General features: G+C 44.0%; 1 protein-coding gene across 1 annotated transcript; it reads left to right on the top strand.

Moving 5' to 3' along the window:
* The first annotated feature begins 1119 nt into the window (after positions 1–1119).
* On the top strand, positions 1120–22806 carry LOC142417856 (ATP-binding cassette sub-family A member 10-like). Its single transcript, XM_075518961.1, has 38 exons — positions 1120–1221; positions 1626–1836; positions 2300–2458; positions 2702–2802; positions 3625–3851; positions 4181–4319; positions 4693–4878; positions 5972–6119; positions 6635–6806; positions 7388–7446; positions 7848–7958; positions 8051–8226; positions 8613–8732; positions 9098–9236; positions 9371–9461; positions 9777–9916; positions 10550–10669; positions 10841–11036; positions 11788–11954; positions 12679–12806; positions 13178–13315; positions 13846–13959; positions 14251–14421; positions 14788–14898; positions 15543–15671; positions 16539–16616; positions 17068–17159; positions 17584–17704; positions 18057–18174; positions 18640–18731; positions 19096–19274; positions 19868–19943; positions 20224–20318; positions 20779–20898; positions 21144–21284; positions 21547–21626; positions 21707–21762; positions 22368–22806. The coding sequence occupies exons 1-38, from the start codon at positions 1120–1122 to the stop codon at positions 22464–22466; spliced, it is 4902 nt and encodes a 1633-aa protein (XP_075375076.1). The 3' UTR covers positions 22467–22806.
* The last annotated feature ends 1890 nt before the right edge of the window (positions 22807–24696 follow it).

Genomic DNA, 24696 nt, shown 5'->3' with positions numbered 1-24696 from the left:
CCTGTGGGCCGAATAGAAATATTCGGGAGAAGATAAACTCTGCCTTGCCTGTCAGCACCGTGCGGCATCGTTCCCCAAAGGGAACAAGACAACGTAAACCCTCCTTCTGTACGACAGGAGGGTTTGAAAGGATTAGGTCTATAAACGCTCTGATATTTCTACCTGAGACTTCACTTAGAGAAGAACAAGCTCTTGTCTGAAAGTGTGTTTTAGCCGCATACGTGACGGCAGAGCATTTTGGCTATCTGAGTGTAACCCTTTTGCATTGGAATACTTAGTCCTTTTGCTCATCGGAGTTATTAATCATCATTTTACTGATGTGAATATGAACATATCTCATCTGCAAAAGTCACTCTGACAGCTTGCTTTATGCCTACTTCTTTAAGTTTCCACCACCAGCAACAAATCCTTGTTTTGCTTTGACCACATCTTTTTAAAGATGCTGCCACGCCTTTTGGAGTAACACACCAATGCATGCTCGTGGCTTTTTCTCTCCCATTTCCCATGAATATCTCTAACAATGACAGCTCTCCAAATGCACTTCCAGGAATTTTGTCCTCTCGTAGCTCCGAATCGCCTTCAACCAGCGCTGCTTTCCGTACGAGCTCAGCTCACATCACAGCCAGGAGCTGCTCAACACGTCTCGCTGTGAAGCCTATAGCACTTCAAAATTACATGCAAAAAGATTTCGGTGATTTTAATCGACCATGTTGTTGTCCTTATTTCTTGGATATTAAGGCCACCCAGGCCAACTAGGTCATGTATTCTGATCTTCCCTTTTTTATTTCATAACAACTCCTCCCAGCCTTACTACGCTATAGCACAGAAGTGTGAAATTCTGGTTATAATCGGTGTCTTACTGCTGAGCTGCAAGGACTGGGAGTATGTTGAGGGTGATGAGGTCTCTTGGTCCCTCGCTGCTAGAAGCTGTGCTGCAGGGCTGGCTCGTGCTCAGCGCAGGAGGTGCGAGTTGCTTCAGCTCGCTCTCTTGCAGTAAAAAGGGAAAGAAAATATTACTGTGCACACGTGCAAGGACTGTGCAAATAAAAGCAGTCACTGCTGTTCTGCCTGTTGTTGTATTTGGAAGTAATTTTTAAAAAATTGTTGGTAGGTTCAAAGATGAAGACGCTTCAGAGAAATATGAGTGTATTCCAGCAAACTAAAATTCTTTTGTGGAAAAATGTACTTACCAAGTGGAGGATGAAAATGCAGAGCTTTCAGGTAAGCTAAAAAAAAAAAAAAAACAAAAAAAGAAGGAAAAAGTGAGAAACTAACTACTGAAGAGTGGCCAGTCCCTGCTTGCCCCTATACCTCAGTTTCGTTTTGTGAAGTTGAACATTAAAGTACATTTGAAAAGCCCTGACTGGGCATGAACACTTTACAAGACTTTACTTTTTTAACTGCTAATATTTCTGTCTCTTATGTGACGTGTGAAAGCACAGATGGGCTCTTGAGCAGAGTAATTTACTGAGGTGACGTGCACAATGCAAAGACCTTGTTAGTTAATCGACGTCTAAGAAATCGGTGTGACTGAGTGCCTCTGGTTTATATCTTAATCCCACAGAGAATATGCTCTCATACTGTTATATTATTAAATTCTCTTCTCCGCTCTGCCCCTTACCTAGGAGTGGATGTTCTCTCTGCTCTTTCTGCCGCTGACGTTCATAGTGTGCATGTTCATGGTGAACATCCCCTACCCCGAAGTGCCTTACAGCTACCTTGGGCGGCTAGATGATCCTGCCTATGATGCCTCTGGGGTCACCATCGCTTTTACACCCATCACTGTGACCACAAGGCAGATAATGAATAAAGTGGCCTTGAACTCCGTAATGACAGGTAAGTTTTGCCTTTTAAATATTTAGTTTTGTGATTATTTAACCTATTATGCATTATGCTTTAGTGGTTCTCCAGTATCTTCGGTCAGTAGAGAAAATTCACCCCAAATCCTCCATTCTCACAAATATTTCTTCTCTAGTAATTTAAATTAGTAATTTAATTTAATTAGTAATTTAATTTTAACTAGTAATTTAAATTACTAGTGCAGTCAGTGTGTGCTTCTGAGCTGCAAAGCTCTGCCTTTGTAGAATAATGCTATTAAGACATATTGGTTCATTCTTTTGAGGTTCACTTCTTCCCAACTGGTAAAGTACGAAGCATTTAAAGGTGCCACCCTGCCCAGTGAGGAGAACTGGAAAAGAGGGGTTGCAATGCTAAAAAAAGCAGAATATATACCCAGTGCCTGTGCACACATTTCCAGACCTACAGAAGCTCATTGCAATATTTTTCTTACAAACTACAGGTATAAAACTAGAGGCACTGGACAATGAGAAAGCCCTGGAGGAAGCCTGGATTTCGAATAATGAAATTATAGGGGTTGTATTTAAAGACAACTTCTCCTATCACCTCAGGTTTCCTACTGGGAATGTGGTTATTCCAAATGACAACTTTGGATACATAGGTAATACAAAATGAGAATTTATGGGGGGGTGGTTGCCTGGCATAGGTAGGTATCACTTTGTTGGAATAATCTATATATGTTAAATGATTTAATAAATTGCTAATTTTATTTTGTCCGTGGGCCACTGCCCATTTGAAGAGTTTCCCATAATGCATATGCATGCTTATCATCCGCTTTTGTAGTGAAAACCAATTAAGTTTCACTGCTCTTACCTGTGATGCTCTTAACCTTTCATCCTTGCAGATGACTGTTACAATTTCTCATCGCAGTACTGTTACAGCCCAATGTACTGGTACAAAGGCTTCCTGTCCCTGCAGTCCAGCATCGATGCTGCTATTATAGAGGTAAATCGAATTTATGCACTGATGTAGGTGTCCTTTTATTTTAAACTCGGACCAGGAAAGACAAATTGTTCTGCGACAATAGCGAGAGATGGGCTTGTCAGAAGATTCTGCAGAAAACCAAATACCGTAAAATATTCAGCTGTCTGAGTATTATTGGCAACGACAGTGAGAACATGAATGCTATCGGCAGTTCCTGCAGAAAATGACTGCTTTCAACTTAATTTTGAAGATTTGTACTAACTTTTGTTTCTCTTCAAGATGGCGATTTGTCCTAAAAGCTGGGAACCAAGTGTAATACCACTGTTTATTTAGAGTATTTCTCAGATTCCAAGGAAAAGGCAATTCTTGAAGGAGACTGGGGTGCTATGAATATCTGCTGGATGACTTGGTTTCAAAGTAGGCGTGTCTGTCATTTCTTGTCCTTCCTTTCCAAATTGTTCCTCAAAAATCTACCAGGGTAGGGGTGATTCCACCCGGCTGTGCACCTCCAGCTGTCCAGGCTGCTTTCATCCCCGGGGAGAGAAACAGGACCTTGGGGAGCGTGAGTCATTTGTGTGTCTGGATCCTCGCCTCTGGATGAGCTGAAGGATTTCTCTCTCTCAATAGCCAAAAGAGGGAGTCCAGCTGAGGTGTAGACACACAAATGAGTCAGATGAGCCCTTCCCATGGGCTTTATTGCATTACTTGTTGATGTTTTCTATAAAGCTGCATAAAAAAGTAAATCTAGGGATGATGAATCAGAAGGTTCCTTCTGATACATCCGATACATCTCACTGTAGAAAATAAACTAAATACTGAGATGTTGACCTTGAATTCCTTTAGGCGGTGACAAATCATTCTGTTTGGGATGAAATGAAATCAATTGCTGGTGTCCGCATGAAGTCCCGAAGTGCCATCTCCTCAATTACATTACAGCACGGTTATTTCATGATTACTGTTGTGATGTGTTTCTCTCCGTTCATGTATTTCTTATCAATGAATGTTGTAAGAGAAAAGAAGAAGCTCAAAGTATTGATGAAGACAATGGGGCTGCAGGATATTGCATTTTGGTGAGTTCTTTTTTAACTAAAGCATCTGTTTGCAAAAAATCAGTATACTCCTGGGCACCTGTGCAGTCAGTTAATAAGTTAAATGAGTTCATAAGTTTTCTCCAGTATTCCAAGGACATCCAGAAGGCTTGAGCATGGCAGCAGCATACTCTTCTTCCTTGGGTATTTCCTCCTAAGGTGGGTCATGCTCTCCGTTCTGCAGAGGATATGAATGAGTTGACCCTGGGAAATACTTAGTATTTTAATTTAAAATGGTTCTGCCATGCAGATGAAGTTGTAACAACCGTTCTTAATTAAACGAAAGCGTAATGCCACCTTTCCATCTTCAGGCTCTCCTGGAGTCTGCTGTATGCTGTTTACGTGATGGTCCTCTCCTGCCTGCTAACAGCTCTCGTGGTGCAGGATGCTTTCTACCTCAGCAGCTTCCCTGCAATCTTACTGCTGTTTTTCCTGTATGGCCTAGCATGTGTAAGTCGGGTTTTAAAGCCAAATTTTCTCACCACATGATTTAGTACTATGTTGATGAGCCTAAGCATTACTCCAGAGCCTCTTGCACGCTGCTCAGGACGGTATCCTTTGTACGGTCGTACTAATTGAAATAGCTGAGTGGATTCTCTGACTCAGCAGCAGTCATTTGAATTACAGCCTGAAGGTCTGACAAGCAGGAGCTTGGCTACAAAAGACCTGATCTGAAACTCGGATCAACCCACTAAGAAGGACTTTACCGTATTTTATTACACGAACTCAGCTCATCAGAGATCTGTTTGCCTGGCAAATGGAAGTGCTACTGTTAAAGGTATTCATTTCCTTCAGTGATTGAAGGAAACTTCTGTTCTTACAGATCCACCTGGTTTTCATGCTCTGCTCCCTCTTACGGACCTCCAAACTTGCCAGCTCCATAGGGTTCCTCATCACCTTTCTCTTCGGATGCCTGAGCCTTGTGGTGCTGATAGAAAATCTCCCAGAACCATTGAAGTGGTTTCTCGGACTCTTCTGTCCTTTTGCATTTAATGCTGGCATTGCAAAGGTATGGGGCACCTTCTCTGCAGCTGAACCTTCCCAGTAGCTTGCTGTCCTGGGCCCTCTCAGTGGGGACAGAGTACATTTTGTCACAGACAGTGGCTATAAAAGACCCTGCTGTACTTCGCTGGTAGAGAAAGGCATAGGAAGTCATAGTCCTCATTTCAAAAGACCAGCTTTTCCACATCTGTAAAACCTTCAGGTACTTTTCATTCATATCCACACCCTGTTCTGAAACCTCCGTGCGAGCTGAGCTGCTGTTGGGCAGCAAAGAGGGGATGCCCCCATCCCATTCCCCTATTTAAAAAGTCAATGAATGCAAAGAAAACCACAGCCCTTGTCACAAATAATCTGCTGTTGTGTGCTCCTGTAGCATCCACATGAACCCAAGGAAGCCCCAGCGAGCCCATCGCCGCACACAATAGCACCATTATCCTGCAGGGCTGGACCCCAGGCAGATGGGAGTTGACTTGGGGACATCAGCTCTTCGCTGCCCGGTCATTCCCCTCTCGCTGCAGCCACTCTTCCTGGCAACAGAGACTGTGCAAACACAATTCGAGTTTTCTGCTGCGGCCATCCTTCCTCCATCCCCGCTTTGGATAATTCTGTGCAGTTTCCCAGTTTTCCATCAGTCATATCTCCATAGCTCTGAGCAATGCGTTCTAGCTCCAGTTATTTAATACTTGATTTCCTGATATATAAAAAATCTGCCTGGGAGAGGAGATTTCTGCACCAGCAGAAAAAGAAACTGAGTTTACTGCTAATTTACCATATGGTTAAATCAATCACTATGTAGAATTATACCGTCTTTGTCATGACTCTGTCTCATGTCAAGGGTGCCAATATCATGTTTCTGGAATGATTTTCTATAAAACTCTGATCGTTTCTTCTGCTTCTGGATTGTTTTGGAAAATTCTGAATGAAAACGTAAGATCTCTGTGTGGAGTAAATTTATTTCCCTTCCTCACTAGAAAGAAAGGAAGAAAATTTGGTCAGTACTGCAGATGATTCCTGGATTAACAGTCAATTGCATCCATGGTTTGATGGCGTGTGCATAGCTTTCCAGCCTGAAAATTATTCTTCTTTGTCCTTTATTTCAGGTTTTCCATTTAGAAGAATATGGAATTGGTTTTTCTTTTTCTAACCTTATAGAGGAATCATACTTTTTATTTTCGACTTACATTATGCTGGTCTTTGACTCAGTCTTGTACATGCTGTTAGCTATGTATTTCGACAAAGTTCTGCCAGGTAGGTGTGATTCATGCTTACGAACATACATTCTTCTTTTATACTTTTGATTTATACAGATTGCGTGTAATAGCTCCTCAAGGAAATGGTGGGCTGCTCCATTTTCTGAGTCAACCAAAATAGCTTTTGGACTAAAAGACTGTATTATTAAAAAAAACGGTGACTTTTCTGCCGCTGGCACACACTGGTAATTCCCAAATCAAAGACAACAAAGTATTTAGTGTTTTTTTTCTTTCTAATTATACTGGTGTTGAACTGTTTGTGAGAAAATAGTGTAATATTGTGCGGGACAATATTTTAATTCATTAAACAAAATATTGAATTCATTAGATACAGCCCTGAAGCCAACCTTCTTGTTTCTCTACCCCAGCTCCAAACCTCTTTTTTCAACGGGACGAAGTACCAATTTTGAGGCAGCCAAGTACTTATTAGAACCTCCTAAATGTTTAGTCTAGGATGATTTTTTGGTTGTGGCTTTGGCTAATGACAGGTCATCTTCTTTGCTTTCCTGTCAGGCAAATACGGCATCCCAGATCCCCCTTTTTTCTGCCTGAAGCCTTCGTACTGGGTGCGGAGGAGGAGAGGCTCCACCAGGGAGACGCCCAGAACTGCCGCGAGCCCTGAGGAGCTCCTTGGTGATGGTGTAGAGCCAGTGCCCCCCGAATTCATGGGGAAGGAGGCCATCAGGTTAAGAGAGAAGGAATTGCTGTTCATGCTCTTTGAGTTGGGTAGCTTGGGTTTAATGCTCCCACAGACCACCGCTTCTGCCATCAGCTTCGTTTTCACTTATCCAGGCAGTTTTCATGTTCGCGAGGCTCTTGCAAAACACTTTGTTTCACAGAGAAAAATTAGAGTTAAAATGCAGATGAGATAAATAGATAATTCAGGCTGGTCACTAATGGTGAAATTCAGATAAATTCAGATTAAAAAAAAAAAAACAGTTTGTTTTGCTGTGCACTTTATTAAATGTCCATGAGGGACAACAAGAACACGGAGAGCAGCCTGTTGTAAACCAGCCATCCATTGCAATGGTCTTGACCTTGTCTTTGCAAGGCTTGGTGCTCCGGTGTTGCATGCCAGGTAGTGACGTTCACGCCTGCGTACAGAGCATGGCAAACCCTGCTGGATCTCAGGGTTGCTCCCCAGTACCTCTTACTTTTCATGCCATTTCTGTCATTTTAAGTTAAGGCCCATAAGAATGAAAAAGGGCACCAGGGAAATGTATTTACAGGAATCCTGAAATAATATCCTCCTTACCTTCTTTTTAGACTCAACAATATTAAAAAAGCATATAAAAAGAAGGACAAGAAGACAGAAGCTTTAAGAGGTATGAAAGCTGTGATATTGATTCCTGTTAAAGATGAGGAAAAAGAGTTGTGCAAACCTTTCGGTCAAAGAAATAGAACAACACTTGCCTTGCTTGAAAATTAATGTAAAATATTAATCGATATGACTGATTACAATTTTGATCAGTTTTTACTGATTTTCCATTTTTAATAAGACTAAAGAGAAGAAAGATTTTTTTCTATTGTTGTATTTCTGTCTTTTCTGCTGAATACAGAGCAGCTTCTTAGGCCTTTAGTTAAAGGTTTGCCCCACATTGCTTAATGCACTTTTGGCTAATTATTGCTACTTAGTTCTTATACTTCTCCTTGTCTTGCCTTGGACAATGAGTGGAGGCAAGTCAAACCTCATTTCTTCCCAAACTTGATGTTGTTTTCATTCTAGGTTTGTCTTTAAATATTTACGAGGGTCAGATCACTGCCTTACTCGGCCACAGTGGGGCTGGAAAGACAACACTGTTAAACGTGCTCAGTGGACTCGCTTTGCCTTCTGAAGGTAGGAAGGCAAATGGTGGGATGGGACGGGCTTGATTCAAAAGCTGTAAAGACCAGTTTGTTCCACCTCACCACGTTTATTCCTGTAAACAGGCTCTGCAACCATATACAACTACAAACTCTCTGAAATAGGAGATAGGGAAGAGATTAGAGAGATGATTGGCATTTGCCCACAATTCAACATACAGTTTGAAGTCTTAACAGTGAAAGAAAACTTGAAAACTTTTGCAGAAATCAAGGGCATCAAATCCAAAGACGTAGAGCGAGAGGTAAGTGTGCGTTGCCCTGAAACGCATCACTGCGCAGCAATATGGGGCTGTAGGCAAATCCCACGCTTCAGAAAAGGCTCCTTTTGCACTGGAAAGCTCAAAGGGTCCACCTGGCTGGGTCTTCTGAAAAGCGAAGCTGGTGTCGAGCTTCAACCAGGCTAGCAGGCAAGCTTGTGGGCCTGATGCAACCACAGCGATTCCTCTGCTCAACCCAAGGAGATGAGGGGATGTAGCAGCCCCTGTAGTGGCTGCTCCTGCTGGTGGTGGTAGACCTTGGTACATGCTCTTGGAAACTGTGCCTTCAGTCCCAGCCGGATCTCCTTCATGGCTAAAAAGGGATGGAAGGACAACTAGTGCTGAGAATGGATATCCTTGTGCTGTTCTAGGTGCAAAACATTTTGGAACTGCTGGATATCAGTAACATTCAAGACACTCAAGCTGAGAAACTGAGTGGTGGGCAGAAACGGAAGCTATGCATTGGAATAGCCATGCTCGGAAACCCCCAGGTAAAGCAGCAGGCACGGCTCTGTAATATAGGGAATATTCAGGTCCAACATAACTAAAACCTTATGCATGTACTTGGCTACAAGTTTTTGCATGATTTCAGACCTCTTTAAAGCGCTCATAATTATTAAAATTAATAAATTTAATAATTTCATTTCGTTAAATTCATAACCCATCTTGCTAGTCTAGTTTTAAAGCAGATAGATAGTTCCCTGAGCTCTGCACAGCTCCCAGAATAGCTGCCCTTGCATAAAAGGTGGCCTGGGTCTCTTGCCTTCAGGACCTGAGGCTTCCAGGGGAACACCAAACCCAAAAGACGTGCAATTGCTCCGGCAATGAGGAATGTCTGATTTCATCCTTTCTGCAGGTTTTGTTCCTGGATGAGCCAACGGCTGGGTTGGATCCTCTTTCCAGGCACCAGGTGTGGAGCCTCCTCAAGGAACACAGAGCTGGACGGGTGATCCTGTTCAGTACCCAGTTCATGGACGAGGCCGATATCCTGGCGGGTAAGCGCAGGCTCAGCCTGTAGCATCTCTGCAGAATAACCCTGGAGCAGAAAGCCCATGTGAGGTTCAGTTGCAAAAAAAGTTTTGAACGACTGCTCTACAGTATAAATTCCTTTGGCTTTTTCTTTCTTTAGACCGCAAGGCTTTTATCTCGCACGGGAGGCTGAAGTGTGTCGGTTCTTCTCTGTTCTTGAAGAAAAAATGGGGGATTGGCTATCATTTAAGGTATCTACTTCAGCCCCAACAACTGGTATCTGGAAACATGCATGTACAAGGAGCCACCAGAATGACTGTAAGGGGGAAACCATAGAGCAGACGTTGTCAAAACAAGAAAATTAACTGAATTAATATTCAGTTAAATTAACTGAAGCAGCACTTTGCTCCAGAGTAAGGAATGAATGAAGTATGCTGGAGTTTTCTTTTTATGCATCCTAGCAAATACAATGCTGGTGGCTGTTTGTTTGGGGTTTGGTTTGGGTTTTTCTTTGGTTTGGGTTTTTTTCCAAAACTAAGCATCTGGTTTTTTTTTCAACTGAACAGGATCCATGTCAGTGAGTCTTGTGACTTAGAGAACGTGACATCTCTGGTTAAACGGTACATCCCCAATGTCATATTCTCAGGACACAGTCAATATGAGCTGAGATATAAACTGCCATTAGAAAACGTGAATAAATTCCCAGGTAATGTATATTAAAATAATTGCGAATTGTCCATAGAGAAAATATAATCACAAATGTGGGGAAAGAGAAATTAAGAGGGAGATTTTCTACAAGAGTCACATAAGGACCTTAGAACTTTTGCATTTTGTTTTTTCCCCCACAATTTTAGCATCCATACGTTTAAGACCAAAATGTACAACAAATGCTTTTCTACTGTTTGTAATGAAAATCCTAGCAGGCCAAACTGGGCTACATGTGTTACCAAGAGTTTATTTTTCTTTGTGTTAAAAGAGAAGATAGTGACAAGAGAAAACTCCATACGACTGGTACTGCTCCATACCTTCAGGGGCACCAGGCAGACCCTCACTCACCGTGTCCACCACATTCAGGCTGACAGTCCCACAGCCCTGCTGCCTCCGAGGATGCATAGTCTGAAATGCTGGTCCTAAGTAGAAAAACATCTTCAATGAGCTATGGATCGGGCAGTTTTGTGTTCCTCCAGAGCCCGTGCATCCTGGCAGCTCTCTGCTTTCTCATTTTCCCTGTGACTGGAGATGCTCCAGTCAGGTTGACTCAGCTGAACCAAAGTCTGGTCTGGAGATACGTGCTTATGTTTGAAACGTTGATGGCACTTGTATTATCTCTGTCCTGCAGATCTGTTCAGTGGCCTCGACAGCTGCTCCAACCAGGGAATTATCAATTACGGAGTTAGCATGACAACCCTGGAGGATGTCTTCCTGAGACTGGAGGAAGAAGACTCAGTGGATCAAGAAGGTACAATCGTGGCTGCAAATATACAATCCGTAGCCGAAGAGAAAAGCTACTTTGCAATAACCCCTGGGCATGCCTCCAAGAGCTGATTACAAGGTGGCTCTTAATTTTTCACACATTACAACATAGAAGCTGGTCTCAGACATAAACGTGTCTGTGGAAAACTCTCTGCAGATGAGCGTGTCCTTGGGGAGGAGTGGGCAGAAGCAGGACTGCAGTGCCCCGATGAGACGGAGACGGGCTCCCTGCTGCTCTCGGACAGCGGGGAGGCGGCAGTCAGCGACTTGGCTCTCTGGAGGCAGCAGGTCTCTGCCATGGCATGGGTGCACTTCTTAAAGCTTAAGAGTTCAGTGAAAAACCTGCGGTCAATGTAAGTACCAAAGTGATTCTCTCTTGCAGATCTGGAACTGGACACAGTCACAACAGGGGGGACAATTTTCACACCCCTGTTTCAATGAGTGTTTGGATTAATTGATAGCAGGTCTTGGCTATGAATGGTCTTGGTAATCTGCACTCAGAGGAGAGAAAAGCTTCATCCTTCCCAATGCCAGTAATATAAAATCTCCCTTTTGTGCATTTTCATTTCTATACTGAGTGATTTATGCAAGGGAAACCCATTTTCCTTCTGAAGAAAAGAATCATTTAGAAACATTTTTATTTCAGATGGAGGAGAAAGTTTTAAAATAAACTAGTGTGTACAGAGAGAGGAGGGGAAAATACTGCTTTCAGACTTCCTGTTTAATTTTTTTAAAATTTCTCTCATGTTGCCAGTGTCTGAACTCATTTGGCCCCATTGGTCTTCAATCTGCCATGCTGGCATCTCCTGGTGGGGCACGAGAAACAGAAGGAAGATGCTGATTTATGAAAAACTTATATCTTAAGGAAGTCTGAAAAGCATTTCATGGCCCTAAAAAGTTGAGCACTCCAGATCTGAGGTCCTCTCCCTGCTAAATTTTGGGGGCTTTTGTGAATGACCAAGGTTTGAGACCTCTGAAAATGCCAAAAATTTTTAACAGAAAAAGCGTTGGGTAACCTGAATATAGTATACCGTTCCCAATACAGAAACGCATTCTGCTGAATATCTGTTTTCAGAGTGTTTATTCATCTCTTTCTTAATGCAGTTTGCTGCTCTATGCGGTTTTTCTGCTTCCTCTGGTTTTGCAACTGTCGCTGGTTGCTGCCTGGCAGAGTGTGAGTGCCTGGGAGCTCTCATCTGCGCAGTACTTCTTGCCCCTGGGGAAGAGGGCTCTCTCGGAGACAACCAGCCTCCTGGTCCACAACAACACGGGTGAGGGGAACGAGCCTTTCCTCATCTTTTCCTATTCTGGGGCTTCCTGCTGTTGCAAAGGAAAATAAGTGGAAAGAGTAGATGGTTGTAGGATGGAGGAGATCCAAGGGATGATGAAGGTTTTAGTGATAGAAGACCATGGTTATGAATGATGCCTACTTTGGCTTCAGCAGCTGGTGAGATCCTGAGGCAATGATATGAAAAGAGGTATCGTAGTAGATGGGATTAGAAGGGACCCAGTTCTTTCCCTGCCCCCACATCCAGATCTCTATCCAAACCATTTCTGCATTTTCAGAGTGTGGGATCCTCAGACCAGGCACCATACTCCAGTAAGGGCTCACTAATGCTGAGTCAAATTAACGGTCTGCTTCCAGAGTTTTACCTTCAACATTCCTATGAGTGGATGCTATTGTATGTTATTTTGCCACAGTATGATACTGTTGGCTTCATCAGACTGTCAGCAAGGAAAATACATTTTGTAGCAACTCAGCAAAGGCAGAAAAAAAAATGACAATGCAAGATTCAGTCAATGAGACTGAAATCCATTAACTTCACAGAAATGAATGTGCAATGATTCAGCACATACGGGCTGTCTGACGTCCACGGTTATTAGACTTTCTCTGGTTTTGTTTTGTGGTCATGGATTTTAAAAAAAACCAACCAAACCATCAGACTCTCTTGTTGTTCAGTATTATGATTCCTCTGCTTTTGGCTTTCACATCAGGTGCAGGCATTGAAGATTTTATCCACACACTTGAGAGCCAAGATCTCACAGTGGAAATAACAAGCGAGGAAAATATCACAGAGGAGCTAGAACACAATGGGGCGATAAAAGTGTCTCACGAAGGCCAGGTGAGGATTTTTGTTCTCTTCCTCCTGTTTCTTCCCAACAATTGAATAATTAAGCAAAATGCCTCCATCAGCTCTACCTGTGGGATGGTTCTTTTGAGTAAGGCCCACAGGTACAAATATTTGGAAGTGTTTTAACTGGTAAACTACATGCTAGAGGAGACCTTATCTCTCTCTTCCTCCACCTCAAACTTTTCATCTTTGTAGCACAGCTATACAGACTTCCAATACCTAGTAATTTGGGTTTTAGCAAACAAAGTGTAGGCAAAATGAATTATTTCAGGCCTGGATTCTCTTGGCATGCTCTTTTTCTACTGCTTCCCTACAGATGAGAAAAGCCAAGAGTTTTCATCTTGTTTTCTTGCTCTTTGAAGAGCTACAGGTTTACCGTATTATGCCACGTGGAGGCCATCAACTGCTTCCCGGTGCTTGTGAACATCATTAGTAACGCTCTGCTGAGAGCCCTCAATTCCACCGTGCACATTCGGATCTGGAATCATCCATTTTTATCTGTAAGTGTCAGAGCCTGGCAGCCAGCAGGTGTCAGAAAATAGTTCTTAAATCTGCTTAAGGTCTCAGTAAGTCATCAGATTTTAATGGGAAGCCGTGTGGGGCTGTCTGTACCTGTAGACCCACCTTCTTTGGTGATGGCTTTGAAACCATCATGTGTGACTTCAGGAAAACTGAAGCTAATTTTTCCCTTGTGGGTCAAGAGGGTGGCTGGGAGGATTTCTTCAGGAGGTTCCTTATTCTCTATGTCACGCTATTCAAGCTGTGGCCCATCCGTTGACAGAAGAGATAGTTCACCACAAGTCTGGGATGGAGGAGTGGGACCTGCACCACCCATCTCTCCTCACCAGTGGCAGGCACTTCGCAGGGCTATGGTTTGGGGAAAACCTTCCTCCTGCCAATATTTGATTTCAAATCCTACTTTGTGTTCATACTGCCCTGTACTTCATGAGAAATGCAGTCAGATGAATTGTGGCATCTAGCCATTACATTGTGGATGTTTTCTACAAATGCTTTGTTCTTCTGTTTTCAGATAGATGATCTACAATTCTGGGATTATTTTGTTTCTTTTTACCTCATTTATATGCTGTTGTTATTCCCTGGTTTTCCTCCTCACTTTGCAATGGGCTACATGCAGGATTACAAGGTAAATTCCTTGAAATGGAGCAGAATTGGGTTGGGCAGAAGGGATTACAACTGCATCGCCACGAGGACGTTTGAATACGATGGGTAGCTTGAGATGTTTTTCTCTGTATTGCCATGAGCAGCTTTGCAGCCAGCACAAAATGCTAGAAGACAAAAGGAGGTGGAATTTTACCCCAGTATCGCAATGATAACAGCTTTTTGTTAGCTTGTTATTTCCTGGAGCCATTGCCATGGGTGCAGTTGGCCAACCAGGCGCTGACAATGAACTGCCCTTTCCATTGTGCCTTCCCAGGTGGGAGCTCATGCCCAGCTGCGGATCTCGGGGCTCTTTCCCTCAGCGTACTGGTGTGGCCAGGCACTGGTGGACATCCCACTGTGCTGGCTCCTTCTTTTCTCAATGTTCGGGCTTCTGTTCGCAATGAGCAACAGGATTTCCAGGAGCATTGACAGCCTCTTCTTGCTGGTACGTCCCATTCTGGTGATTGCTGGTTTCCTAGAGAGGGATTGGGGTAATATTTTGAGCACGTGTAGGGGTAGCTGAGACACCCCTACGTGGGTGCGGATGGTGCTGGCATCCCTCTGGGTCCCCAGATGCTTACTGACCTTCTCCTTGTTTCACCTCCTATCATTTGGGTTTCACCATGTGGAAAGAAAAGGCAATAAATCTTGCCTTAATATACTCCTTTACACTTAGCAGTAAAATTGTGGTAATTTCTGAATGCCCTGATCTTAATGTATGATCATTTAAACTGACCCACATTGCTATATATAGGTTTCTGGTTGTTTAGATCACTCCATTTTCTCCAACGAAAGCCTTTTTTTTCTGTAGATCACGGGTACTTTTGGCTATGGAATTTCTATCGTTCTCTTCATCTACTTGATCTCCTTCGTCTTTCGCAAAGGATGGAACTGTGATTTTTGGTCTTTTATCCTGATAGTGGTAAGTGTATGGCTAGATGATGTGCTGTAGAGTTTACAGAAATGTATTTTGAGATCTTAAGGATGAACTAGAGGTCAAAACACCAAGTATAGATGTAGAACATAAATACGGGCATGTGTCTTATAGCAGTCAATTCTATATTAAATTTGTGTCTCCATGTTCTGTTCCCACAATCCCGCACGGGCATGGGGAAACGCTTGGACCCACGCTGAGCTGGTGCAGGAACGAAGGCAAAAAAGTTATTTATGGCTCTGTTCCACACCTCACATCCAAGAGATGTAAGGCGTTGAGACATGAGCCATCATGTTAGATGCAGATAGCCCGAGCCTGACCTGGAAGGACATGGGTTATTTGGCATGAACTGGGATGGGAAAGAACAGGATGGGATCCCATGCTTTGTTCTTCTGCCCAAAGCAGCCCTGTGTCTGGGAAGAAGCTTCCCCGGCTGACCCAAACCAGCAGCCTATCATCAAGCAGAAATTGCTGAGGACCTCCTGAACCCTCACCATTTCCCATTTTTATATTTCTTGTCCATTTTTAGAAATTCAACAGGGAATCGAAAAGGTAGAACCACACAATTTTTAAGACCAGTGAGGAGCATTATCCTTCCCATCAGCTAAATTACCCTCTTGTTTTATTTTTAGGTATGCTTTGTTTCTTATATCATCACCAGAGTCATGGAGTTTGCAACTGATGCTAGAGTGTCCCTCTACGTTGTGTCTCTCTTGATTCCCGTGTACCCACTGCTGGCTGTAATGATCGACTGCCAGCAGGTAAGCAGTGGTCCTGGGCGAGGAGAGGCACCCCACCATAAAACACAACGATGTGTCCTTGTGAGCAAAGTCTGGTGGTAACCGCACGCTGCGTTCTGGGAAGGCTCATTAGTTTCCTCTTATAGGTGGTCGTTAGTGCATCGTTAGATGACCTCGATGCTAGTGCATCCTTAGTTGAGTGCATCGTTAGATGACCATTTCAGATCAGATCTAATTTTTCCAGCTGTTCATTATGGCTAGGGGCTACTTCTCGTGCAGTTGAGCTGTGACTGTAGATTAGGTAAGCACTCTTCATTCTTTCCATGCAGAGTCGGGCGACCTGGCTTGAACAATCATGAGAGAGAATTTGAAGTTACGCATCTGACTTTGCATGGAAACCGAGTGAGAATTAAGAATACTCACAAGGCACTTTACTCCATGTCAGCTGAGGGTGGTTGGGGAAAGTCAGCTAAGAATTTAACAAAACCCTCCAGCTACATGCAAGACCGTTTATGAGCCATAAATTACTTAGGAGTGAAGTCCAAATGGAAGAGACTCCTCTTCTGTCCTGTCCCGCTCACCTCCACCTCTTCTCTGCTGGGACCCCAAAGGAGAGGAGACCAGATGTTTTCCTGTGATAGGCCATTACCCCCAAAAGGAGAGTCTGATACATGTACTGAGTGCCGTGACATTTTCTGGTATTGGACTGGGATGCCCAAAGTCAAACATCTGTATTCATTCATCTGTATGGTGAATATTTTGGGTTAAATCAGAAGCTTTTGTACATTTTCAAAGTGTTTGTTGTTTGCTTTAACCCTTCCAAAATTAGCCAGCATTATACTAAAGAATTACAGGTCTTCATTGTGTATTTTTTTTTTATTCTCATAGAATAGAGAGATGCTTATAGAAGACGCTGAGATATTTGGTGTGACTCCAAGGAATGATGTACTAATAGCTGTCTTTGCAGTAAGAAAACATTTAAGATTACTTTTATTTAGGAATGTGTGTCTCCTAAACCCCGTCCTCAGTTATGAGGAAGCAGGCAATAACCCTGAGCTCATTTCATGCTGAAGGAGTATCTCAGTGGGTCTGGATGACAGATTATGCCCCTGTGCAAAAATAACCTTGCTCCTTTGAAATGGGGAAGGGAAAATTAAATAGGCCCAGATCACTTAATGCTGCCCTGTTATTTTATGAATTGTGTTCTTCTTCCACCACTGGTATTTTCTGCAGTATTGGTAAGTGACAGTAGAGTTCACAGCCTTCAGGATTACCCTGAGTTTAGATGTTAATGGGCTTTCTTTTCACAAACTGTGTTTTTCCCCCATATATTTTGTAACACTGCCACCACCTTCTCCCTGTCAGCCATAGTAGGATGGAAGGCAAGGCTGTTAATGTGGCAACCTCTTTTTTTCAGCCTTATATCCATTCTGTGGGCTTCATTTTTCTTCTTCGATATTTGGAGATAAAATATGGAGGAACAGTTCTGAGAAAGGACCCAATATTTAGGTTTGTATAAACCCACATGCACCACAGTGATATGCGAGATCTAAACGTCTACCACTGCTTTTCCTTGAAGACGTTTTGATCAGATATCATTGCCTTTGTGTCCCTATTTTTAAATATTTTTTTTAATACTGGTGATTTTTTATAACTAAAATAGCCCCTTAAATACTACAGTGCTATAATAATATAAAACGGCTCTCAAGCTTGTTAGTACCTCCACATGGTGTTCCCTGTGCTGTGCGGATGTACCAGCTTGGTTCTTTGTACAACACGGAAAGGTTATAAACGAAAAAAAAAAAATTAAAAAAAATAAAACCCACAAGAAACATTGAACCAGAGGGACATTCATTCTTGGTCTATCCAAAATGCATTGGTGGAGAACAAGGGTAAGGAACAAAACGCTAAGACGAATCTGGTGGGTTTGTAGGATTTCCCCAAAAAGAGAAAGCAGCCACCAGCACCCCGAGGAGCTTGAAGAGGAAGATGAAGATGTTAAAGCTGAAAGAGCAGCAGTGAGAAACGCCATAGCGGCTCCGAGTCACGAGGAGGTATGACTAAATGTTGTCCTTCTCATTTTATTTTATACCACTGAGAAGCCCACTAGTAAAAAACAAACCACCAAGTATCAATAAGTGCAAGGCAGTGCTCTGGCTGTATTATTCTCACGGGGAAAATCAAACTCCCAAATGTACAGTGTGGGTCCCATCAGGATAGAGAAGAAAGCTGTTAAGAGGAAGGTCGACAGTAGTGTCCTGTTGCACCTCATATTCTCAGTGAACTATAAAACAAATTCAAAGATCTTTAGAAAGTTTTCTGCCTTTTTTAATGGAAAAATATTACTGAAGGATTAATGCTATGCAGTATAATAGACTAATCTTTCTTCGTCGTCCTCGCTTTCAGAAATCAGTCATTATTGTCAGCAATCTGTGCAAGGAATATAAAATAAAGCAAGCTGGTTCCGTTTTTAAGAAGAAGAAGAAAATGGCCACCAAAAATGTTTCCTTCTGTGTTAAAAAGGGTGAGAACTGGAACTATTGTCCTAGGCCTGTTTTGGACCCCTGATCAGACCCAGAGTTAATTCTCTGCAGATTCTCAGTTACCTGAGCAAGGACATAAAGGTCAAATCTATTTGCTCTGTGGTTAAGGCATGTTCGGTCAGTGGTTGATGTGTTAATGAATAACGTGACGTGGATGCATCCTATTAATTACCTTTCACTCTCTGTTATCAAAAACAACGTAGCCCCCTCTCTCCAGGATCCACTTCAGCAGTGGCTTCTGAGTGACCTGGGAGCAATGTTCAGACTCGCAGCATCAGTCAGAGTTGAAAGGTTATGGGCTCTCAGAATATATGTTTATACTGTTTACTTTTATATGATCTTTGACATTAGCATGCTCTCTTTGGTATTTTGTCTTTTACGGTACTGTGCCTGATATATTTGTTGAATTGGGAGTATTGCCAAGAAATTATATGTATTGATTCCAGGAGAAGTATTAGGACTTCTGGGGCCCAATGGAGCTGGTAAAAGCACAGCTATCAAAATGATCACTGGAGAGATGGCACTGACTGCTGGGCAGGTAGGAGGTCTCTGGAGAAAAGGGGTAGATCCACGATAAAAGTGCAAGGGCAAACCTTGTACCTATGCTAAGCTATAATGTTTTTCAAACCATTATTAGGGATCAAGGTTTTGAATGCATTGTGCTATTAAATTAAACAAAGTATTAGTAAAAAATATTGTGAGCTACTTCTAACTTTGACAAGCAGTTGCATCTACCCTAATTGGCCATGTTTATATTCAGAAACCATGTAAATGAGGGTTGCAAAAACACTCTTTGTTTTTCCTTGCCTAAATCTTTATGAAGCCCATAGTCTTCCTCTGAACCATACCCTTGTATCTGGGCAAGGCTATATGAGAGCAAAACAATCAGCCGGGTTGTGCAGGTGCTGATGAAGAGGAGCGATGGAGCGACCTCCCATCTCCAGGACCAGGCGCCTGCCTCCCTGGGGTACTGCCCGCAGGAGGACCCGCTCTGGCCAGACCTCACCGTGCACGAGCACCTGCGGGTCTACGCGGCCGTGAAAGGGGTGTGCAAGGAGGATATGGCTGCTACTGTCAACCGGTACGGATGGAGGGTGTTTCCAGGGCCTGATCAATGTTTTATCCCCTAGTCCTAGGGCATGGGGAGGGCACCAGAAAGTCAAAATTCACTGTGAGCCAGAGGCAACCTTGAAAGAAACTCAGGAAATGGAATTGCAAAAGGGATTTTGTGCTAAATGCCGTGATTAAGTGAGTGGGTTAAGAAAATCCCCAATTTGCCTAAGTGCATTTAGTGGGGATAAATTTACCACTAATGTCCTTTTAAGTATGTTATCTTTAGGAAGCATTCCTAAAATCTCTGATGTTGCAGTTTGGCACTACAAGAAAGGGTGCTTAAGCACAGCCTGCTCAGCTGACACTGGCAAGGTGGAATGGATTTATAATGCTGTTGACACTAATGATAGGCTTAGAAAAGAGCTTGTGGCTTATTCAGTACACTTTGCTTCAAATATTCACTTACATTTTAATAACACAATAAATGTTTAATGAAAAAAAGCAGCAGACAAGAAAGGGGAAGGAAGTTCCTTTTTCTTATGATTTTGGGAATCCTTGATGAGAGTATTGAGTTGGGAATAACAAAAATGTTCTTTTTTCACTTATTCCCTTTCCCCGCAGAATAGTGAATGCTCTGCAGCTTCAAGACTATTTAAAAAAAAAAACCAGAAAGCTCTCTGCTGGGATAACCCGAAAGGTGTGTTTTGTTTTACCTATACTGAGCACTGCAATGCTCATAGCACAAATCAAAAAATCCCCTCTGTGAGCGGAGGGACCTACCTGTGCTCTGAGCTACTCAGGACAGCATCGCGTCGTCTCCCATCGTGGGGTGATGGAAATTAGCCTTTTCCAAAACCACATTTCCTATAAATCAGAACCCTGATTCCCCTAAACCAAGTGACGCTGTCCGCAGCTCTTTGTAGACAGAGTGCCAGAGACTGCAAGAGATTTGAGTCAAACCCCTTTCCCTGTCATAGCTGTGCTTCGCAGTGAGCGTGCTGGGCAACCCGACGGTCCTGCTCCTGGACGAGCCCTCAACTGGCATGGACCCCAATGGGCAGCGCTGTGTCTGGTGAGTAGGACCTCAGGCACTGTGCCACCACGGTGGTAAAAGGGTGGGAAGCCAAGAGTTAGCTAAGGTTAGGTAAAGAGTGTTTTGCCCTATCTGCAGTTAGTGCTGCTCATCACGTGCCAATGGTTTTATTGGAAACTCCATTTTCCTGGTTCTCTCTAGCTAAAGCATGAGCAAGGAGAGAGAAAAAACATTTTACTTTCATCCTTGTTGCAAACTTTAGGACAGTCATATATGGGATTTGCAAGATTCCATAAATAGACCTGAGTCAAAAATATTTCTTTTTGTCATTATTTCAAAGTATTACCATGTGCACATCAGTCTAAAGTTGCTGTATGTGAAGTTTTTACACTTGCTTTAGGGGAGAGGCGTTTGGAGGGACAAAGGTATAAGAAAAAGTGTCTGATACTCCTAAGGAGTGTGAGCTTTTTTTTTTTTTCCCCTCCCCTCTGGTCCTCAGGAAAATGACTCGTGCCGCCCTGAAAACCAAGGAGACAGGAGCCATTCTGACAACGCACTACATGGAGGAGGCAGAGGCGGTGTGCGACCGCGTGGCCATCATGGTGTCCGGGCAGCTACGGTGGGTGGCAGCACGGCCGGCACATGGCTGAGTTGGGAAAGGCCTCTTGGCCCCTCTTCGGTCCATGCAGCGACAGGGCTTCTCCTCCGGCCTCACCTACCTGAGCCCATCATCATGGGCTTTATGAAGTGCTCCCCGTGGTTTCGCCAGCAGCACAGTTTGGGAAGGAGCAGATGGTGGGGCATCAATGATTTCACACTGACATCTCTTTTTTTTTTTTTTTTTTTTTCCTCCCTCCCCTGCAGGTGCATTGGCTCCATTCAGTACCTGAAGAACAAGTTTGGCAAAGGCTATCTGCTGGAAATTAAAGTCAAGGACCCAGAGTGCACTGATCTTCTTCATGCTGAGATTTTGAGGATTTTCCCAAGTGCAGCCCGTCAGGAGAGGTAACTATAAAATACGGGATGAATGGTGGCTCCAACACTACCTCATCCCTAAAAATGTGCCCAGCGTGATGGCCAGACACAGGATTTCAGCTGGAGAGGGACAAACAGCTCAGACTCTCCATATGGGGAGCTGATTTGATAATGTCACCATGTCCAACACTGCTGCAAAACATCCATACAACCCACTCATAGCGTGATAAAAAGTTTTTATCCCAGAACCTCAATACAGAGCAAGAATCACCTTTTCTTCTTTTTCTTCAAGGTTCCCCTCTTTGCTGGTCTACAAGGTTCCAATGGAAGATGCATTGCCCCTGTCTCAGTCTTTCTCCAAGCTAGAGGAAGGTAAGAGCAAAATAAGATGACTTTTTGAAAAGGTGGAACACAGACTGCTAATTTCCAACTCTCTTTCTATTTCTCCACAGCCAAACGAAACTTCAACCTCGAGGAGTACAGCTTCTCTTTGAATACTTTGGCTCAGGCACGTGATTTCAAGGCTAGACATGCTGTAAAGGCGTGAGCAGGAACAAAAGCCGCAGCGAGACCTGGGCCAGTGCAGTGGCAGGAGGCTGCTCCACCAAAAAACTGCCTGGGGGTGGTGGGCGAGGGGTTCCCTGCTGGGAAAGTGGCGAAAAGTGTTTAGGTTTTTTCCCTACTGGGATCTAGTCTGGTGGGAACAAACCTAGGCAAAATGTTGCTGTGTGACTCCACTCACCCGAGACAGGCACACAGCACCATCCGAGGGATGGATGCCCTTGGTAGATGCCCATGCCCAGCCTCTATGGCTGCCCCTGAAGCAGCAGGTAATTGCTGCTTGTACAAGGCTGGTGGCAAAGATGAGGAATGTTTATGTCAGTCCATTGGTGGGTAAAACCTACTCTATGGATATACCTACGGGCAGCCAGCGCCTCTCAGCAGGTTATACCAGAGAGCACAGGAGTCTCAGCTACTGCGTACGTGCTCCCCACATAAAGCTACTTCACATACCTCTCAGACGGGTTGCAGAGCTCCACCTCCTGTAAAGGAGCATCATGGTGTCTAGTGAATGTCAGAGAAATAATCAGAGCTTTATCTTGCCCATTTCAGGTGTTTTTGGAACTCTCCCGAGAGCAGGAAAAGGATAATTTTGATCTGACTTTGGATGGGACTTTCGAATGGAAACAACTTCAGCAGGAGGACTGTTGAAGATCTAAGATGCTCATTTACGCATTACTCAGTATTAACCTACCTGATGTGATACTGCACGTATTTACTACCATTATCAGTGTACCATGAAGAGGAGGAACAGGCTCTGCCTTTCCAGTGAGCGTCAGCTGAGGGTTCCTGTCCGATGCAGAAGACATTTCACCTGGACTCTGCAGGCGTCTACACTGAGCCCTACCCCAAGCTGCGTTTCCAATGGCTGTTGATGAAATAGTGCCTGCAGCGGTGAGAGCTGTTGTCACGCAGAGCAGCGTGCAGCAGAGGGACAGAAAGGTCTGCAGAAAGAAGGGTCATAACCCATCTCTGGGGATCAAGGCTCTGCTTTGCTCGGTGGATCTGGGTGCATCAGGGAACCCGGACACACTGCCAACCTTCTGGGCTCCTCTCCCACCAATATGTGGGACTGTTTGCCTACGACGTGTTTAAATACATCTTATTGAAACTTGCACTCTATTTTTATACCCTCCCAATAAATGTCTCTATAGAAACCGCGGTTACACCTTCATATGTCATCCTTGCTGTGGACCACCAGGAACAGCTGAGCAGCTCAGACTCCTTCCCCTGAGGATGGAGGTGGCTGCAGAGGGCCCAGGGCTGCTGGCCAGGCACTTGTAGTCCCTCACGTTTACTATCTCTGGCAGCCTGGCTCGGCCAGCATGCTCACCCCTGCCATCCCGCCACGCTGGGGCGAGTGGTCGTCCTCCTCCCTCTGGAAACCAGCCTGGGTTGTTCAGCTGGAGAAGAGAAGGCTCTGGAGAGGCCTTATTGCAGCTTTTCAGTATTTAAAGGGGGCCTCTAAGAAAGATGGGGACAAACTTTTTAGCAGGACCTGTTGCAATAGGACAAGGGGCAATGGTTTTAAACCAAAACAGGGTAGATTGAGACTAGATATAAGGAAGAAATTTTTTACAATGAAGGTGGTGAAACACTGGCACAGGTTTCCCAGAGAGGTGGTAGATGCCCCATCCCTGGAAACATTCAAGGTCAGGTTGGATGGGGCTCTGAGCAACCTGATCTAGTCGAAGATGTCCCTGCTCATGGCAGGGGGGTTGGACGAGATGACCTGTAAAGGTCCCTTCCAACCCAAGCCATGTTATGATTCTATGATTTTCCTCCTAATGAAGAAAATCATAGAATCATCACTGTGCCCAGCTCATTTGCAACAGTTAAAACTCTCACAGAAAATATTAAGTCCAATTCTCTTTATATAATCTGAAGCGGTGGCTGTGTTGCAATCACTGCTTGTGTATGTTCCCCACTCAGCTTCAAAATATATTTTGGCAGTTGGAGGACACATTTAGAGAGATTATGATTATTTCCCTCCTGGTTGCACAACAGCTCTGTTTCTACTCCCCACCCCTGGGAAATGGGTAAGTGAGATCACCAAACATTTTGGTCACCTGCTCATACACTCGGCTCCAGGAATGGGAACTCAGTGAGAGGGAAGAGTTTTATCTAGTGCCCTGGGGATATCAGCGGTGGTGGAGAACTCAAGCCACGAGCCTCCTGATACAATGACAGTTTATACGATCCATTCCTATTGGGTTTTTTTCATCAGCATTTCATGCAGGTTTGCGCCTCTGGAGATGCTGCTGGTGAGAGGGGCCCCTCTGCTGCGGTGGCTGCTGGGTTGAGTGGACTTGTAAAATACACTGGCTTCCTTCTCTTCCCTCCGTATCTCTGCTCTTACACACAGACCCTCGCTTCTTTAACTGGGAAATCTCTTTTCTACCACACAGCATGAGGGGACCGGGCCCCTTTGGAGGTCTTTGAATGATGTAAGGACACAAACAGTAATAAAAGCCCCACCAAACAAGTCCGGTCCCAGAGAGAGCATCTCTGGGAGCTGGAGAAGGGAAGAGGAGTGCGCTGCGATACAGGGAAGACAAGAAAGCAGAGAGCAGGACCTAGGAGTGAAATCTTCTTGTGGCAATTGCGTTTCCTTCTCTGGGCTGAAGAGCATGTCTTGCCTTGGCTATTCCTTCCGACACTGCTTGCACAGTTGTTTCTTCTAAGTATCTACCACCAACCTACTTCACCCTCCGCTACCACAGGTTTGACAGATTATTCTCCATGACATTCAGGGCTTTCCATTGTAGGGGAAGACGAAGCAAGCAGACCTGGCTCCATCATCTCCTGCACAAGGAGAAGAAGGAAAAAGACCCACATAGAGTCCCCCAAAGGCAAGCTTTGCATCAGCATGGAGGGAAGG

The sequence above is a fragment of the Mycteria americana genome, chromosome 16 (assembly GCF_035582795.1).
Source record: "Mycteria americana isolate JAX WOST 10 ecotype Jacksonville Zoo and Gardens chromosome 16, USCA_MyAme_1.0, whole genome shotgun sequence".
Lineage (NCBI taxonomy): Eukaryota > Metazoa > Chordata > Aves > Ciconiiformes > Ciconiidae > Mycteria > Mycteria americana.
The sequence above is the reverse complement of the archived record's forward strand: the minus strand, read 5'-3'. Positions and strand labels throughout refer to the sequence as shown.